We start from the raw sequence: 15,465 nt of genomic DNA, 5'->3' as shown, positions 1-15,465 counted from the left end.
GAAAGATTCTATGATAAAAATATTAAATGATGCAGGAAGCATCAAAAGAAGATGGAAGAAATACACAGAGTCACTATATACCAAAAAGAATTGGTGGACAGTGACACATTTCAAGAGGTAGCATATATCAGGAACTGATGACACTGAAGGAAGAGGTCCAAGCTGCACTGAAGGAATTGGCTAAAAACAAGGCTCCAGGAATTGACAGAAAGCAAATTTAGATGTTTCAACAAATGTATGCAGTGTTGGAGTGCCCACTCCTGTATGCCAAGAAATTTGGAAGATAGCTACTTGGCCAATTGATTGAAAAATATCCATATTTATACCTATTCTCAAGGAAGGGGCTCCAAATCAATGCAGAAGTTATCAAACAGTATCATTAACACCACACTTAAGTAAAATTTTAGTGAAGATCATTTAAAAGAAGCTGCAGCAGTACATCAACAGGGAACCGTCTTAAATTAAAGCTGGATTCAGAAGAGGACATGGAATCAGAAATATCATTGTTGATGTCAGCAGGATCCTGGCTGAAAGCAGGAAATACCATAAAGATGTTTAACTGTGTTTTATATATCATGCAAAGATTTTTAGCCTGTGGATCATAATAAATTATGAATAACATTGCAAAGAAAGGGAATTTCAGAACACATAATTCAGCTCATGTGAAACCTGTACATTGACCAAGAGGTAGTCGTTTGAAGAGAACAATTGGATACTTCGCAGTTTAAAATCAGGAAAGGTGTTTGTTAGGATTGTATCCTTTCACTATACTTATTCAATCTGTATGCTGAGCAAATAATTTGAGAAACTAGACTATATGAAGAAGAACACAGCATCAGGATTGGAGGAAGACTCATTAACAACCTACATTATGCAGATGACACAACCTTGCTTGCTGAAAGTGAAAAGAACTTGAAGCACTTACCGATAAATATCAAAGACTACAGCCTCAGTATGGATTATGCCTTAACAAAAAGAAAACAAAAATTCTGACAACTGGAACAATAAGCAACATCTCGATAAATGGAGAAAAGTTTGGAGTTGTCCAGAATTTCATTTTACTGGGGTCCACAATCAACACCCATAGAAGCAACAGTCAAGAAATCAAAGGACACATTGAATTGGGAAAGTCTGATGCAAAAGACCAAGCCCTGGTGTTTTCAATTGCCTCATATGCATGTCAAAGCTGGGCAAAGAATAAGAAAGACCAAAGAAGATTTGACACCTTTGAATTATGCTGTTGATGAAGAATATTGAATATACCATGAACTGCCAAAAAAAAGAACATATTTGTCTTAAAAAATATATAGCCAAATTGCTCCTTAGAAACAAGAATGGTGAGACTTCATCCACATATTTTGGACCTATTGTCAAGAGGAATCAATCCCTGGAGAAGTACATCATACTTGTAAAAGTAGGGTGTCAGTAAATAAGAGGGAAACCCTCAAGGAGATGGATTGTTCCAGTACTGCAAAAAAAGAGCTCATGCAAAACAAGGGGATGGCTTGAGGAGCAGACAGCTTTGCATTCCTTTATGCAGAGGATTACCAGGAATTAGGGGCATAATATCAACAGCTAACAAGAAAAACAACAATCTCACTTCTCCAAACCACCCTGCCCTTGGCTTTATGAGGAGGAGAATATGAGCTCCCTCACAGGATTATCATGGTCATGGTTTATGGGAGGTAGAATAGGATAGAATCACGGTAGGGTGAAAAAAAAAGAAGGTTCCAGAATGGGGAGCAACATGTGAACAAAACCAGAGGCAGAAATGAGATGCAGTGTAGAGAATATCTCTACCAAAATTTTCAATCTTTTTACCAATTGTACTAAGAAGATACAAAACTTATATAATGAATATTTTGTGTATTTAAACAGAGGAAGAATATAGATCCCCAATCCTGTTCCCTTGGAGGTTCTTATTCAGTAGGTCTAGAGAGAGACCTGTACGGTGGATATGAGTCTGACTAGACTTCATGGCAATGGGTTGAAGGAAATATAGCCAGAATGTTCCTTAGATTCGAGAGCGATGAGGCTTTATCTTGCTTAATGTAGACGTGTCATCCGGAGGAGCAAATCTCTAGAGAAGAACATTATGTTAGGTAGAGGATCAATGATAAAAAGGAAGGCTGTCAAGAAGATGGACTGATAGAGTGATAGCAACAATGATTGCGAAGATGGCACAGGACCGGGCAATGTTTCCTTCTGTTATACATAGGGTCACCCTGGGTCAAAACTGATTCTAAAAAACAAAAAAACTGATTCTACGCACCTAATAATAACAAGGAGAGACTCAGAACCTGTATATGAAAAAACAGTACATATTTGTGGTCATGTAGGTTACACTAAGCCTACTATTCATAATACTCTAGCTATTCTATGAGTCTATGAAAACATATTTTAACATATTTGTTTGACCCTAACTTTTTTAAGTTTAAGTTACTCAAAAAGAACTTCCACCACTACCATGAAAATCTCTACTCCAGATCTTAAACAACAATAGTTTCTATATGTACTGTTTTTGTTATTGTTGTTGTTCCTGTTAGGTTCAGTTGGTTCTGAAAAATTTCTACCCTATTTACAACAGAATGAAACACTGCCCGATCCTGAGCCATCCTCACAGTTGTTGTTACACTTGAGCCCACTGTTGCAGCCCTGTGTCAACTTATCACTTAAAGTGTCTTCCTCTTTTTCACTGACCCTCTACTTATCCAAGCATGATGTCCTTCTCCAGGGACTGGTCCCTCCTGATGACAATACAAAGAAAGTTAGAGGAGCATTCTGACTGTACTTCTTCCAAGACAGATTGGTTTATTCTTCTGGCAGTCCATGGTATAATCAATATTCTTCATCATCACCAACACTCAAAGACATCGATTCATTTTCAATCTTCCTTCCTCATTGTCCAACTCTCCGGTGCATATGAAGCTTTTGAAAACACCATGGCTTGGGTCAGGAGCACCTTAGTCTTTAATGTGACATTTTTGCTTTTTATTTCTAAAGAAGTCGTTTGCAGGTAACTTGCCCAATGCAATGCAAAGCAATGCAATGTATGTGTCTTAGTCATCTAGTGTTCCAATAAGAGAATACCACAAGTGGATGGCATTAACAAAGAGAAATTTATTTCCTCGTAGTAAAGTAGGCTAAAAGTCCAAATTGAAAGTGTCAGCTCCAAGGGAACGGTTTCTCTCTCTATCTACTCTGGAAGAAGGTCCATGTCCTCAGTCTTCCCATGGTCAAGGAGCTTCTCAGATGCAGGGACACCATGTCCAGATGACACACTCTGCTCTGGGTGCAGCTTTCTGGGTGGTATGAGGTCCCCAACTCTCTGCTTGCTTTCCTTTTCTTTTATCTCTTGAGAGAGAAAACGTGGTGCAGGACACACTCCAGTGATACTCCCTTTACCTTGGATTAGGGAGTTGACCTGAGTAAGGGTGGTATTACAATCTTACCCTAATCCTTTGACATAATATTACAATCACAAAATGGAGGACAACCACAGAATAGTGGGAATCATTTCCTAACCAAATTGATAGACATATTTTTGGGGTGACATAATTCAATCCATGACAGCATGTAAGAAAATGACATTAATGATGTAACTTCAAGTAAATACCAGACTATATTTAGACACAGACTCCCTCACGGGTAAGTCAATCCACTTACATGAAATCACTTTCAAGCTTACTGTAGTATTCTGGAACCTTCAGCATCTTCACAACTTCATTAAAGGCCTCTTTCACTCTGCGGAAACATTTGTTGTTATGAGTGGCCAGAGATCTTTGAACAACTTCAAGGTACTCTAAAGATACGAAAGAAAAAAGGAAAAGATTTATTCACTATGATTTAACTGGAACCATTTATGAAATAGAGTTTTTCCAGTTTGTAATTACCTCCATTTTATGACAAAGTTAAGAAACTGAAAAATTAACAGATTTTGTCAGAATGCCAAGAAAAGTCACTATTAAACAGAAACTTATAACCATGCTCTGTAAATCCTGATCTATTAATGAACTGGGGCATGGTTTTACTCTTTAAACTAAGTAGGTAGAAATATGCCTCAAATTTATACATTTCAGATTTATTAGACCAGATGATATTTTATCAAGGATGCAGAAACCTGAACAGTTTATATTTGAAAAGTTTAAATATTTAAATATAAATTATCTGGAATTTATCTTTTTTTTTTGGTGAGGTGGGTTGTTTTCTTTTTGAAAGAGAAAATTAAGTAGATATTTTACCCCTTATTCATTTTCATGGGAACATGTATGCGGAAGCCCAAATTGCCACTGATGGGTTTATATCCACTTGGAAAAATCCTAAAGACTCTAATTATAAATGGTTCATCATAAAGTCAGGTAAAACAAAAACCAAACCTGTTGTTGTCGAGTCAATTCTGACTTATACTGTCCCTATAGCACAGTAGAACCGCCCCATAGGGTTTCCAGGAACACCTGGTAGACTCAAACTGCCAACATTTGGTTGGCAGCCATAGCTCTTAACTACTATGCCACCAGGGTCAGGTAGCAGGAAAAAAATTGAAGGACAACTTCAAAATGGGTAAGTTTTAGCAGGAGCCAATATAGTGCTATAGATGGAAGCACCATAGTGTCCCTCTACAGCAAAGACCTGAAAAACTAAGTAAAACACAGACATATGTCAATCCTGTAACCCTAAGCATCAAATGAAGAGATAAAAAACTCAGCCAAGCACCAAATGGAATAAGAAACTGACAGACAACAGAGAGCTAGGAATGAAATGTGCATAGGTCCCCCATCAGCAAACGCAGCATGGATCCTCCATCTTGGACTCCTGTCAGAGATTGGCAGACAGAGAGTCCAGGAAAGCAGCTTCATGTAGACCCCAACAGGAGATGGAACACCTTGTAACCACAGATATCTGTATATGCTTTCCCACCCTCCAAGGTTCTGTCCCCTGCTTGACCTCCCTGGCTTCATAGCTTGCTGCAGTAGTTCGATCAGCCCAGAAGTACAGGGTCTGCACCACTTGGATTCACCCCACCCACATCAGAGACTGGCAAACAGGGAGCATGGGAAAGCAGGTTCACGGAACTACCAGCAGGAGACACAGCACCGGTAACCAGCAATATACACTTACCCACACCCACACCCTTCAACCCCTTTGCTCAGCCTCCTCTGCTTTCCACCGGCTACAGTCTCTTGGCTGGGAGGCATTGCCTTTGACCCCATGCCACTTGGATTCACCCCGCCCACACTGGCCAGCTCTCTGAGTACCATTTGTTTGTTGCTGGTGTTGCTTTTATTTGTTTCTTTTGGTTTTTTCCATGCCTCTCACCACCTTTGCTCCTTTCGCTCAAACACCTGGCTCCATGTGCAATCTTTGCTTCTTCTTTAAACCTGTGATGGGCTGCTTGACCAGGAAACTTCTTCCCCAGGCTGCATTGCCGTGCTGGTGGGATTCCCGTTTTTTTGTTTTGTTTTGTGTTGTTTTATCTGGTTCTGTTTTGTTTGTTTGTTTTCTTTTGCTTTTTGTGGCTTGGGAGCTCCTTCTGGCCAGACCGTACTGTGTGACTTGGGAGCAATTTCCCTCTTCAGCTAAGCCCCGTCAGTGGAATCCTTGGGGGGATTACTTTTCTCTTTTTCCCATTATCTTTCTTCATTTCTCAGTTCATCATCTCTCTGTACTTACATTCTTTTCCTTCCCCCTGAAACCTGGCATTGTGTGACATCTCTATCCTTTCCAGAGAGGCTGTGCTGCATTTCCTGGGAGTCAATTCCCTGGTCTCCCAGACACACCTGTGGAGACCATGAGGGCTTTGCTTTTTTATTTCTAATTCTCAAGTTATTTATTATTATGTTTTTCTTTTTCCCTTTTCCTTTTGTTTTAATCCATTTATCAGTTTCTTGTCTCTCCACTAAAATGGCAAGCTCCCTTGGAACTTTTTTTTGCTCCTGTTTCTCTCTCTCCTCTTTCCAATACCCATCTTAGCTCCACACATCACAACCTCCCCTCTCCTTGATGCCTACCTGCACTGTGCACTGAACAGCACACACCTGAGCAGCTCAAGCACAGCCCCCTCACTGTTAGCTACCTTGGAGGGTTTCTGGCCTGCCCTGTAACCCATAGTACATGACACAAACAACCCATTTCAGCCCTTCCCCTTCATCTGGACATGTCTTACTGCATCGTAACTGAGCTAATGGCCATGCCCACTGGACAAGGAGGTAAAAAGTATCATGCCCACATAGGAGCAAACAACGAAGGATGCATAGCCTGCCTGCTCGGATATAAACAAATAAAAGAAAAATGAGGGATAAAAAAAGGAATACTATAAATAAATGAAAAAATAAGTACAGAATAACTTGAAGACAGCAGAAAATACAAAAACATATTTAAAAAAAAAAAAAGGATTGTTCCAGTACATGTCCAAAATAAAACACCAGGTGACTTTCCAGTAGAAGAAAATGCACTAAAACTACCTGATAAGGAATTCAAATCTTTAATGTTTAGAGCTATCCAAGAGTTGAAGTAAAAAGTAGATAAAAATGAGGGGGGAAAAAACAACAAATTTATAGAAAAGGGGCAGAAAATTCGTGTGGAAAATATAGACCAAAAAATAGAAGAATTCAGTAAAATAACAAAGGAACAAAATGCCAAAATAAATTCACAACTAGAAATCATAAAAACAGCAATTAGAAATCCAAAAGATAAACTACAAGGTTTCACAAATAGTGTCATAAAAGGACTGAGGAGCAGGTTTGAAATGATGGAAGACAGGATCGGTGAAATTGAAGACAAACACTTGGCTACGACTCTGAGGAAAAATCAAAAGGAAGAATGAATGACAATCAAGAAACTCTGAGAATTATGTGGGATACAATCAAAAGTAAAAATTTCCAAGTGATCAAAGTTCTATAACAGGGGGAGAAAATGGAAGAAACAGAGAAGATCATTGAATAATTGCTGACAGAAAACTTCTCTAATATCATGAAAGATGAAAAGGTGACTCTCCAAGAAGCTCAACGAACCCCATATAGGATAGACCCCAAAAAGAAATCACCAAGTCATACACTAATCACACTAACTAAAAGCAAAGACGAAGATTGTACCAGCCAGATATCATCCTAGGAAATATATCCTCTAGGACTATCCAAAACTGAAAGAATTACAACAGGGAACCAGAGAGGTTAACCTGTAATGACCACAATGTCAGAACAATAAAGAGAGGGAATAAACAGTGTAAGTATAGAACTTTGTAATGGAGACGAAGGCAACGTACAGACTAGTTCGAACCTGGGAATGTAAGGGTAAACTTCCAGGTAACAACAAAGAAAGTTAACAAACCTAGTCACCAATATAAAGAAGAAAAACATAAACTCTCAGTAAAACCAAATCTAAAAAAACAAAAGAAATGAAACAAAAAAAAAAAATCCACAAACAAAAGGACTTCAGCACAGGAGAGGAAGAGGAACAAAGAAAACATCAGCACCACAAAAAAGCACTACAAAATGACAGCAATAAACTCACACTTATCAATAAGTATACTGAATGTAAATGGCCAAAACACACCTTAAAAGAGGCAGAGAGTGACAGAACGGATTTAAAAAAACAAACCAACAAAAAAAAAAAAAACACAGGACTTATCAATATGCTGTCTACAAGAGGCACGCTTCAGAAACAAAGATGTAAATTTATTAAAAATCTTAGGATAAAAATATATATATCAAGCAAACAATTACCAAAAAAGAGCAGGAGTGGCAATACTAATCTCACATAAAATAGCATTTAAAACAAAATCCACCATAAAAGACAAAGAAGGCCACTATATAAATGATTAAAGGGACGATCATCATGAGAACAATGCCATCAAGGTAGAAAGTAACAAGAAGAGCAGGAAAAAAAGATCAATTACATGGAAACTGAATAACACCCTGCTAAAAACCACTCAGTAATAGAAGAAATCAGAGATGGATCAAAAAATTCCTAGTATCAATTGAGATAGAAAATCTGTCATGCCAAAACCTTTAGAGACTGAAAACACATCATACCAACACTTTTAGAACATAGCAAAAGCAGTCATCTGAGGTCAATTTATAACAATATAAGCATACATCAAAAAAGAAGAAAGGGACAAAATCAAAACATTTGCTACACAACTCAAACAAACAGAAAGAGAACAGAAAAGAAGCCCACGCCCACCGGAAGAAAGGAAATAATAAAGATCAGAGCAGAAATAAAGGAAATAGAGAATAGAAAAAGAATAGAGGACCAAAAACAAAACCCAGACTTGGCTCTTTGAATGGATCCACAAAATTGGCAAACCACTTGCCAAACTGAAAAAAGAAAAACAAGAGAGAATGCAAGTAACCCAAATAAGAAATGAAACGGGGGACATTGCAACAGAGCGAAACGAAATAAAAAGGATCATGACAGAGTATTATGAAAACTGTACTCCAACAAATTTGAACACCTAGAGGAAATGGACAAATTCCTAGAAAAACACTACTTACACAAAATAACACAAAATGATACTGAAAATCAGAACAGACCCATAACAGAGAAGAGATTGAAAAAGTAACAAAAAAATCCAACAAATAAAAAGCCCTGGCCCAGATGGTTTCACTGGAGAATTCTAGCAAACATTCAGAGAAGAGCTTAGACCAAGACTACTCAGGCTATTTCAGAACATAGAAAAGGTAGTGACACTTCAAAATTTATTCTATGAAGCCAGATAACCCTGACACCCAAACCAGGCAAAGACACCACACACACACAAAAGAATATTACACACCAATATTTCTCATAAATATAGATGCAAAAATTCTCAACACAATTCTAGCCAATAAAATTCAGCATCATGTTAAAAAAAAAATGGATCACAACCAACTAGGATTCATACCAGTCATAGGAGGACGATTGAACATTAGAAAATCAATCAGTGCTATCCACCACATAAAAGGAAAGACAAGAATCACATGATCATCTCATCGATGCACAAAACGCATTTGACAAAGTCCAACACCCATTCCTGATAAACAGTCTCAATAAAATAGGTACAGTTAAGCAATGTCATACAACAATGTGTGTACTGTTCGATGAGAAACTACTTTGTTCTGTAAACCTTCATCTAAGGTACAACAAAAAAATGGCTATAGAAGTGAAATTTCTTAACATTATAAAGAGCATCTATGCAAAATAAAGAGCCCACATCATTCTTAATCGAGAGAGGGCGAAAACATTCATCTTGGGAACAGGAATAAGACAGGGATGGCCTTTATCACCACTCTATTTAGCACTGTGCTGGAAGTCCTAGCTAGAGCAATAGGGCAAGAAAAAGAAATAAAGTGTATCCAAATTGATAATGAAGAAGTTTAACTGTCCCTGTTTGTGGATGATACGATTCTATACATAGAAAACCCAAAAGACTCCATGAGGCAACTACTGGAACTAATAGAAAGATTAAGCAGAGTAATAGGGTACAAGATAAACATACAAAAGTCAGCCTGTTTCCTATATTCCAGTAAAGAGAATAATGCAAAGGAAATCAGGAAAACAATACCATTTATAGTAGCCCCTAGGAATAAAATACTTAGGGGTAAATCTAACAAGGGATGTAAAAGACCTATACAAAGAAACCTACAGAATACTATGGCAAGAAACCAAAGGAGATATACACAAACAGAAAAACATACGATGCTTATGGATAGGTAGATGTAACATTGTGAAAATGACAATTTTACACAAAGTGATTTACAAATACAAGGCAATCCTAACGTAAATACCAGCAACATTATTTAAAGAGACAAAAAATGAATCATTAACTATATGGAAAGGAAAGAAGCCCTGGATAACTATTGAAGATGAAGAATGAAGTAGGAGACACACACTACCTGATCTCAGAACTTACTATACAGCTACAGTGGTCAACACAGCTTGGTACTGGTATGAAAACAGATATACTGGCCATTTGAAACAGAATTGACAACCCAGATTTAAATCCATCCACCTATGGTCAACTGATGTTCGACAAGAGTCCAAAGCCCATCAAATGGGGAAAAGACAGACTTTTTTTTAACAAATGCTGCTGGCAAAACTGGATGTCCATCTGCAAAAAAATGAAGCGGGATCCATACCACAAAGCATACACAAAAAAAATAATTCAAAATGGACCAATGACCTAAATATAAACCCAAAAACTATAAAGTTCAGAGAAGAAAAAATGGAATCAACACTAGAGGCCCTAATACATGGCATTAACAGGATACAAACCATAACCATCAACACACAAACTCCAGAATATAAACGAGATTACTGAGGTCTTCTAAAAATTAAACACTTAATGCTCACCAAAAGATTAAAACAAGAACCTACAGATTGGGAAACAGTTTTTGGCTGTTACAAATCAAAGGTCTAATCTCTAAAATATATGAGAAAATCCAACACCTCTACAAAAAAAAAAAAAGACAATCCAATTAAAAAAATATGGAAAGAAAACGAATAGACATTTCACAAAAAAAGACATCTGAGGGACCAACAGATATATGAGGGAATCCACGTGATCACTAGCCTGTAGAGAAATGCAAATCAAAACACATTCAGATATCGTTGCACCCCAACATTACTGGCACAAAACAAAAAAACCCAGGAAATAATAAATATTGGAAAGCCTTCAGGGCAATCGAAACTCTTATGCACTGCTGGTGGGAATGCAAAATGATACAACCATTTTGCAGAACAATATGGTGCTTCCTTAGAGAGGTAGAAACAGAAATACCATATGATCTACCAACCCCACTCCCAGAATACATCCTAGAGAAAAGTCATCACGCCAAAAGGCAGGTGCACACCCATGTTCACTGCTGCACTGATCACAATAGAAAATAGATGGAAACAACCTAGATGCCCAACCACAGAGGAATGGATAAATGAACCATGGTACATACACACAATGGAGTATTATACAATGATAAAGAACAATAATGAATCTGTGAATCATCTCATAACATGGATGAATCTGTAGGGCTCTGTGCTGAGTGAAAGAAGTCAATCACGAAAGGACAAATATTGTAGGAGACCATGCTGTAAAAACTCACGAAAATTTACACACACAAAAAAACAATCTTTTATGGTTACAACAGAGTGCAGTATTGGGGATGGAAAACCATTAAATAGATAACAGATAAGTGGTAGCTTTGGTGAAGGGTAAGACAGTACACAATAATGGCGAAGCCAGAAAAACTTGTACAATACAAGGTCATGGAATATCCATAGACAAATCAAAACTCCCTGAGGAATCTAATTGCCGAACTGAGGGCTGTGGGCATCAGGGTCTCAGGGAACATCCAGCTTAATTACCATAACACAGTTTATAAAGAAAATGTTCTACATTCTACTTTATAAGTAGCATCTGGGGTCTTAAACCCTGTGAGCAGCCATCCAAGATACTCCACTGGTATCACCCCTTCATGAGCAAGGGAGAAGGAAGAAAACTAAAGATATAAGGGAAATATTACTCCAAAGGACTAATGGATCACATCCGTCATGGCCTCCACCAGACTGAGTCCAGTACAGGTATCTGGTGTCTGACTACCACACTGACTGCTCTGACTGGAGTCACAATAAAGGGTCTGGGACAGAGCTGACAAAAAATGTAAAACAAAATTCTAACTCACAAAAAAAGACCAGACTTAACTTTTTTGGAAAAAGCTAAATCATGAGTTCTTTCACTATTAAATCAAAAGCTATGACTTATCACATCATTTCCACCAATTAAGAAGCTGTCACCAATCATATAGCTACAAATATGGATACCAACTACCAACGGTAGGTAGCACAGGAATCTCTCATGGACCCTATCATATGGGGAGGAAGATAGACTCAAGTCTAGTTGAGTGATGCTATATTATTGGACCATGCTTGATTAAGTAATCACTAACTTACAGATGCTTTTGCTATTATATATATATATATATATATATATATATATATATATATATATATATAATTTACATAATACAAATAGACATACATGTGCATGTATGTGCCATAGAACCAAACCTGTTACCACCATGTTGATTCCAACTCATGGTGACCTCATATGTGTCAAAGTAGAACTGTGCTCCATAGGGTTCTCAGTGACTGATTTTTCAGAAGTAGATTGCCAGACTTTGCTTCCAAGGTGCCTCTGCATGGACTAGAACATCCAACTTTTTGATTATCAGCCCAGATTGTTAACCATTTATGGCACCCAGGGACTCCCATATATAGATGGACTTACCATAAAAATTAGCTTTTGCTTGGATCGGGGCACTGCTACCCACTGCTGCAGCAAACAGGTCAGGGTGTTTTATTCTCGACCACACTGCAAGGGAGCCGCCGTAAGAGCAGCCAAATGCAACCCACTTATTTCTGGTAAGTCCCATTTTTTTTGCTATTTTAGTTCGGAAGTTCACAATGTCAGCCAAGGCTTGCCTGCTGCTGAGGTACTGGAGGCTGGCAGTACTCAGATCCCTACAATTAAAGCATAAAAAACACTCTGTGACAACAAAGCAAAGAATGTGTGGCTTAACATCAATTTTACTATAAAGTAAAAATGAATATTATGAAAAGATGTTGACTATTTTTATCAGGTCTACCTTGAAATTTCAGTTAGCATGATCTGGTTGACAGTGACAAAGAAATGCAGGAACTAGCAATAATTGCTATCGTTCGTCTCATTTTAGTTATTTCATTTCCTCTTGTCGCCACTCAGAAGGAGCTTCAAATGTCTGTCAATATCCTATGGTTTCTAACTTTTGCATTCCAATCACCAGTAATTATCAATGCTGCCTGATTATGTGTTTGATCATTTTTGGAATGTGAAAGTTGGAAACAAAGCTGAAGGATCTATAGTTGGAAAGAATGACCTTGGTAATAGAAACAAAGCTGGAGATTGCATAATGGAATTTCACAAGACCAATGACTTCTTCATTGCAAATATCTGTTTCCACCAACATGAATGGTGACTATACATGTGGACCATGCCAAACAGAATACACAAGAATCAAATCAAGTACATCTGTGGAAAGAGACAATGGAAAAACTCAACATCATCAGTCAGAACAAGGCCAGTAGCTAACTGCGAATCAGACCATGAATTGCTCATATGCAAGTTCAGTTTGAAAGTGAGGGAAATGAGAACAAGTCCACGAAAGCCAACGTACAACATTGAGTACATCCCACCTGAATTTGGAGACCGTCTGAAGAATAGATTTGATGGATTGAACACTAGTGACCGAAGACCAGACGAGTTGTGGAATGACATCAAGGACATCGTCTGTGAAGAAAGCAAGAGGTCACTGAAAAGACAGGAAAGAAAGACAAGGCCAAGGTGAATGTCAGAGGAGACTCTGAAACTTGCTCTTGAGCATCAAACAGCTAAAGCAAAAGGAAGAATTGATGAAGTAAAAGAACTGAACAGAAGATTTCAAAGGGCCTCTCGAGAAGACAAAATAAAGTATTATAATGACATGTGCAAGAGCTGGAGATGGAAAACCAAAAGGGAAGAACACGCTCAGTGTTTCTCAAGCTGAAAGAACTGAAGAAAAAATTCAAGCCTCAAGTTGCAATAGTGAAGGATTCCATGGGGAAAATATTAAATGATGCAGGAAGCATCAAAAGAAGATGGAAGGATTACACAGAGTCATTACATCAAAAAGAATTAGTTGATATGCAACCATTTCAAGAGGTGGCATATGATCAGGAACCGATGGCACTGAAGGAAGAAGTCCAAGCTGCTCTGAAGGCATTGGCGAAAAACAGGGCTCCAGGAATTGACGGAATATCAATTGAGATGTTTCAACAAACAGAAGCAGCAGTGGAGGTGCTCACTTGTCTATCCCAAGAAATATGGAAGACAGCTTCCTGGCCAACTGATTGCAAGAGACCCATATTTATACCTATTTCAAGAAAGGTGATCCAGCTGAATCTGGAAATTATAAAACGATATCATTAATATCACGCGCAAGCAAAATTTTGCTGAAGATCATTCAAAAACGGCTGCAGCAGTATATAGACAGGGAACTGCCAGAAATTCAGGCAGGTTTCAGAAGAGGATGTGGAACCAGGGATATCACTGCTGATGTCAGATGGATCCTGGCTAAAAGCAGAGAATACCAGAAGGATGTTTATCTGTGTTTTATTGATTATGCAAAGGCATTTGACTGTGTGGATCATAACAAACTATGGATAACAATGCAAAGAATGGGAATTCCAGAACACTTAATTGTGCTCGTGAGGAACCTTTACATAGATCAAGAAGTAGTTGTTCAGACAGAACAAGGGGATACTGATTGGTTTTAAGTCAGGAAAGGTGTGTGTCAGGGTTGTATTCTTTCACCATACCTATTTAATCTGTATGCTGAACAAATAATACAAGAAGCTGGACTATATGAAGAAGAATGGGGCATCAGGATTGGAGGAAGATTCATTAACAACCTGCAGTATGCACATGACACAACCTTTCTTGCTGAAAGTGAAGAGGACTTGAAGCACTTACTAATGAAGATCAAAGACCACAGCCTTCAGTATGGATTACACCTCAACATAAAGAAAACAAAAATCCTCACAACTGGACCAATGAACAACATCATAATAAACGGAGAAAAGATTGAAGTTGTCAAGGATTTCATTTTACTTGGATCCACAATCAACAGCCATGGAAGCAGCAGTCAAGAAATCCAAAGACACATTGCATTGGGCAAATCTGCTGCAAAGGACCTCTTCAAAGTGTTGAAGAGCGAAGACGTCACCCTGAAGACTAAGGTGCACCTGACCCAAGCCATGGCATTTTCAATCACATCATATGCATGTTAAAGCTGGACAATGAATAAGGAAGATAGAAGAAGAGTTGACACCTTTGAATTGTGGTGTTGGTGAAGAATATTGAATATATCATGTATCGCCAGAAGAATGAACAAATCTGTCTTACTAGAAGTATAATCAGAATCCTCCTTAGGAGCAAGGATGGCGAGACTGCGTCTTATATACTTTGGACGTGTTGTCAGGGGGGATCAGACCCTGGAGAAGGACATCATGCTTGGTAAATTACAGGGTCATCAGAAAAGAGGAAGACCCTCAATGAGGTGGATTGACACAGTGGCTGCAACAATGAGCTCAAGCATAACAAGGATTGTAAGGATGGCTCAGGACCAGGCAGTGTTTCGTTCTGTCGTGCACAGGGTCGCTATGAGTCGGAACCAACTCCAAGGCACCTAACAACAACAACAAGTTAAAAATGTATCTTTCTACTGGGGGAAAAAATAGTAGGCGGCAAGAATAAGCTATTGAGGCAAAAACAGTTATCATTCTTGTTTCTTGCTCTGCCACTGGAGGCTGAAATTTAATATATCCAGTTACGTTTCATGAGTAATTTCAACAAAAAGGTCTGCACTTTTCCATGAGAAGGAAATTTTTTTTTTTTGGTATAAAATTCTATTGAAGTAC

At 38.2% G+C, this 15,465-nt stretch overlaps 1 protein-coding gene across 1 annotated transcript in view; it reads right to left on the bottom strand.

The window, feature by feature from the left end:
* Nucleotides 1-15,465, bottom strand: part of LOC126078359 (putative serine protease K12H4.7) — a 43,622-nt gene that overhangs the window by 22,107 nt on the left and 6,050 nt on the right. The window contains exons 3-4 of the mRNA XM_049888846.1: nt 12,260-12,492; nt 3,667-3,802 (exon numbers count right to left, since the gene is read on the bottom strand). Coding sequence (XP_049744803.1) covers nt 3,667-3,802; nt 12,260-12,492 — 369 coding nt within the window. The remainder of the gene's footprint in view (nt 1-3,666; nt 3,803-12,259; nt 12,493-15,465) is intronic.

This window comes from Elephas maximus, chromosome 6 (assembly GCF_024166365.1).
Source record: "Elephas maximus indicus isolate mEleMax1 chromosome 6, mEleMax1 primary haplotype, whole genome shotgun sequence".
In the NCBI taxonomy this organism is placed as follows: domain Eukaryota; kingdom Metazoa; phylum Chordata; class Mammalia; order Proboscidea; family Elephantidae; genus Elephas; species Elephas maximus.
The sequence above is the reverse complement of the archived record's forward strand: the minus strand, read 5'-3'. Positions and strand labels throughout refer to the sequence as shown.